This window comes from Channa argus, chromosome 14, assembly GCF_033026475.1.
Source record: "Channa argus isolate prfri chromosome 14, Channa argus male v1.0, whole genome shotgun sequence".
Taxonomy (NCBI): domain Eukaryota; kingdom Metazoa; phylum Chordata; class Actinopteri; order Anabantiformes; family Channidae; genus Channa; species Channa argus.
The window spans coordinates 1,518,102-1,522,927 of record NC_090210.1 but is presented as its reverse complement, the minus strand read 5'-3'; the positions used below and the strand labels follow the sequence as shown (position 1 = coordinate 1,522,927).

The following is a 4,826-nucleotide window of genomic DNA, read 5'->3' as shown; positions in this document are numbered from 1 at the left end:
TCAGTGCGTCAGTGTTGCATCCGTACACCTTACATTTGTTCAATCAAAACAGCATTTTGTGCAGGACTATAGAGGATATGTCATCATTTGTTACTGACAAATGGTCCTTATCTGCATCCTGTTCCTGGGCAGCAAACAGGAACATACAAAAACGGAGCTCTAGGTGTGTCCCAGTCCAAAATTTGATGGGATATAATGTGAAAGGCTAAACAATATTTTAATTATAAAACCTTTGCCCTTTTCTTTCTAAAATTAAATTGTTGAAATTTAGGTGTAAGTGACTGTTAGTAACTCTTTTCTGTTGGTAACTATAATCCAGCTGTGAATTCAGTGAATAAGAAATTCCACTGAAATCAGAAACTAAGCTCAGACACACAATGGCTATGCAGAGCAGTATACTCCTGTAATATAGACAACTATTCTTATTAAACTATTATTTGAACATCGTGATTAAATACCATGTTTCAGGGAATAAATACCCAAAATGTCCCAAAGCTATGTTTCTGCATTTGGCTCCATCTCCCTCCTGTCATGCTTTTTGTCAGGAATGTCCTAAACACAGAATGAGTGCACTGAGCTTGTAAGAGTACGTGCAAAAAACTCTCGTTAAGGACAGATCACTTTCATCGACTGATGTGCAATTGATGCTTATTAAATGTAGCTATATATAGTAGATCCAGTGCATTAGTCATAACTGTAAATGCTGAGTATGCTCCAAAGTTTTCTCATTGCTTTGCAAATTGCCAGGTATTATGTGACTGTGTGAAGCAGTTACACAATTTAGAGAAATTACTCAAAAAGGTCAAGAAGACGTGCATGCACACACCCACAATAGTAGCAAAGTAAGTGTCCTGACATTAGTTGCTGTGGTTGTCTGTCTGCTGTTCGACTGTTTGTTGTCACACCCCTTTCAGCAAGAGGTCAGGTGCAACGGGCAGCTCATTTCCCACACGTAACATTTTATCCAATTCTGACTTTTCAGTCTACTTAATATCTAATAATAATTAATATTTATTAATTATGGTACATCTGAGGTAAATTATGTTCCCTCTTTTAGAAATGTGTCATAATATATAACATAACATACTGGTCATCTGTTTAAATGTATATTTTAGTTGTTCTCACTTGTTTTCTAAATGAAGGTATAAAAGGGGGGGCTGATTTATACGTCTTAAAGTGTGTCCTGTATATGCATATGATATTTCATTTAGGTGGTTTTACTGGAGCTTTTTTTTTGCAAGGAATAGTGAAACCTGAAATCAATATTTGGGATTTATTGGGCTGGCTCTCCCTCATGATTAAGTCACTATTGTGTAAAGTTATGTATAATTTTACAGCTACAGCACAGATATACCAATTGCCAATTTTAAATTCAACAAGTGCTTTTGATTGACATGGATTTAAAGTAAACATATTTTGAGATTGAAAGCTCACATTCAGAGGCACTTTAGTAAAACTGAGTGGGGCATATACATTTGGATACAACTATTTCCAACTCACAAAAGTCCAAAGACCAGAAAGTGGTGCACAGGGAGTCACTGGGAGAGGGGCTGAAGGACAGGGAGGGGAGGAGGGAGAGTGAGTTAGCAGAGGGAGGGGAGTGAGAGACCAGTCTTTTGGATTTGTCATTAATTCAGTGTGGCCCTCTCTTTCAGTTTTTAAAGCCCGCCCCCTGACCATTATCAGCCCAGGCCTTATATATGCAGCCTGTTGCTGTTGTTTGTGAGTACATACACTTTTACCGAGAACCACCTCAAACCCACAGCCAGACCACCACTCAACCACCACCATGAGAGAGTTCAAGAGCAAGGATTTCTGGAGGGCTGTCCTTGCTGAGCTGGTTGGCATGACCCTCTTCATTTTCCTCAGCATCTCCTCAGCCATTGGGAACCTCAATAATACAAATCCAGATCAGGAGGTGAAGGTGTCACTGACATTCGGCTTGGCAATTGCCACGCTGGCCCAGAGTTTAGGCCACATCAGTGGAGCGCACCTGAATCCTGCAGTTACCCTTGGGATGCTGGTCAGCTGCCAGATCAGTGCGTTCAAGGCCGTCATGTACATTTTGGCACAGATGCTCGGCTCAACTCTGGCCAGTGGCATTGTGTATGGAACACGTCCAAGCGGTGCTGGACTGGGGGTCAACGCTGTAAGTAAAACCTTCATTATAGTTGCTGACATCTTCAATCATGTTGGAGCTCCAAGAAATGTGAAGATGTGCACTAATATTGTGCCACAATACGTGTTTAAAGTTCCTCCTTTAGTCTGAAGTAAATACTGAAACAGGTGAGGGTGTAGGCATTGTTGCATCTGTCATTTTTTTTTATTATTGAATAGTGATGACACAATGATTAAGCACCATTGCACTGCAACAGCTGAAGGAATTTGCAAGTGAACCACGCAATTACATCTCCTTGACATTCCTTCTTAAAGATTTTGGTAAATGTGAGTTTATACAAAAATACTTAGCTTTCTATTCATGGAGCAGAGTAATTATACTGCTCCACGAACAGTGTATCACAGCTAAATTCTGCTGAATAACACTGTTCGGGGTTTCCACAAAAAAAAAAAAAGAATAAGCAATGCAACCCTTCCGAATCTCTGCCAAATGTCTGTCAGACTTTCAGGCTAATGCCAGCAACTGCTAAATGGAAGTGGCCGTGATGGGAAGCTATTGATCTAACTGACACAGACTGACAAACTGCTGTTATTTTGGACTCCTCTTGCAGCTCTCCAATGTTACTGCCAGCCAAGGCGTGGGCATAGAGCTCCTGGCAACCCTCCAGCTGGTGTTGTGTGTCATTGCAGTCACTGATAAAAGGAGGCGTGATGTCACCGGCTCAGCACCCTTGGCCATTGGCCTCTCAGTGTGTCTGGGACACTTGGCAGCTGTAAGTAGCACCTTACTATTATACCAAAAGCAATGTAACGTTTATCTGGATTTCAGCATGGTACATTTCACAATAGATTTCTGCAAAAACAAATCTAAAGCGGCCCGGTAGAGCTTTTTCTGGCATTTTAATTGTTTTAGGCAATACTCCTTCACCCCTGCCTGACACCATGTAGCTGAATATATCCTCCTATGTTTATCTGTCTGTTGATGATTACAGATCAGCTACACAGGCTGTGGCATCAATCCAGCTCGCTCGTTTGGTCCAGCTTTGATCGAGAACAATTTTACCGACCATTGGGTAAGTTAAAGAGCGCGGCAGACCAGTGCTGTACGCATGCTGCACTTTTGTCTCTGTGCACATTATATGTCAAGCCTAAATAATTCAATGACTCCATAAGAGACAGTTTAATCCAATACTCGTGAATTTCCCTGCACGCGTTAATCAGTTCTAGCATTCCTTTTGCTTCATACCTGTCAGCCCATCTCAGATATTGACAAAAGCAAACCTTTCGAACGTGAGGAATCCTGTTCTTTCTGCCTGTAACAATGATGGTTCAATAAGATTCTTGTCTTTGCACATAACAAACTAGAAGGGACTGATGGGAGTTGTCTGTTGCAGGTGTACTGGGTGGGGCCAATGTGCGGCGGTGTAGCAGCAGCTCTCATCTACGACTTCCTGCTGTCCCCCAAATTGGATGACTTTCCTGAACGCATGAAGGTGCTGGTCAGTGGTCCAGTGGGAGACTATGATGTCAATGGAGGCAACGATGCTACAACTGTGGAGATGACATCAAAGTAGCACTGTGCAGCCACTTAGTGTCTTTGTACATATCTATGCTTGTGTAAAAAAGAATTCTTGAATGTAGTGAAGGATGTCAGTGTTTTGTGCTATTATTTTGTTTTACTTTTTGATTTCTGATTTTTTTCGAAAGACCAACAAGAATTGTGGTAACGGGTCAGTCAGTATCAGTTATTATCCACTCCTTTATTTGACCCCAAGCACAATTTTAATTCAAACTGCTCCTCAGACAAACTAGTCAAGATGAGCAGCATGTTGATTTTTTTTCCATACCAGTATTTTATGTTGAGCCATTGTTGTTTGTTAAATATATTTCTATGTGCCTGTATTATTTTTAGGTTTTGTATGAACACTCTTGAAATTTCTTTCTTTTTCAGCTAAATAAAGCACAATTTGTTAATCTGTGTTAATCTCTGTTATTTTGTTGATACAGATTTGGACTCTGTTGTTATATATTTGATATTTGCTGTTTCTTTTTTTCACTGAATCCTCTTAAAAAACACTAATATTAAAGCTGGAAGTGTCAATACTTATAATCCACATCTTGGATAACAATTAGCTTTTTTAAAATGAATGATATCTTAAATTGTAAAATCCAAGTCATGTTTTAACTCCCTCATTCAGGTCTACAATCCCTCCCGTCCGCTGCAATCTGCCAATGAACAACGTCATCAAGCTAAAGTCTTCAGCTCAGTGATCCCACGATGGTGGAACAAGCTGCCAAACTATGCACACTCAGAAAACTCACTCCCAATATTCAAAAAACCGCTGAAAACAGAACTCTTCCCCACCTTCATATGCACTTTAAATCCGTGCCAAAAAAAACGTACTGCTCCGTCTCGCACTTGCATCTCCTGAAGTGTAAAAACTTTTCTGATAGGACTTTGCTTTGATGTTTTCTCCTTGACTTATAGTTTTGCTTGCCTCGTAAGTTTTTGGATGAAAAGCATCTGCTAAATGACTAAATGTAAATGTTCAAATCACAATATCCTACAGTATTTTGAAATGTAGATGTAGTTTGTTTACCAAAATACTAATAGGTTAAAATAGACAGATCCATGCATGGTCAGATAAACCCTTTAATGAGGCCTCAATGAAGAAAATTGCATGTGGGCCCCTTCTGCCTCTGCCCTT

At 40.1% G+C, this 4,826-nt stretch overlaps 1 protein-coding gene across 1 annotated transcript; it reads left to right on the top strand.

Annotated features, from left to right (window-relative positions):
- The first annotated feature begins 1,710 nt into the window (after positions 1 to 1,710).
- On the top strand, positions 1,711 to 4,092 carry LOC137098731 (aquaporin-1-like). The gene is made up of 4 exons (XM_067475268.1): positions 1,711 to 2,149; positions 2,730 to 2,891; positions 3,111 to 3,191; positions 3,513 to 4,092. Exons 1-4 carry the CDS (start codon positions 1,790 to 1,792, stop codon positions 3,690 to 3,692), a joined length of 783 nt encoding a protein of 260 aa, XP_067331369.1. The 5' UTR covers positions 1,711 to 1,789; the 3' UTR covers positions 3,693 to 4,092.
- Positions 4,093 to 4,826: the final 734 nt, after the last annotated feature.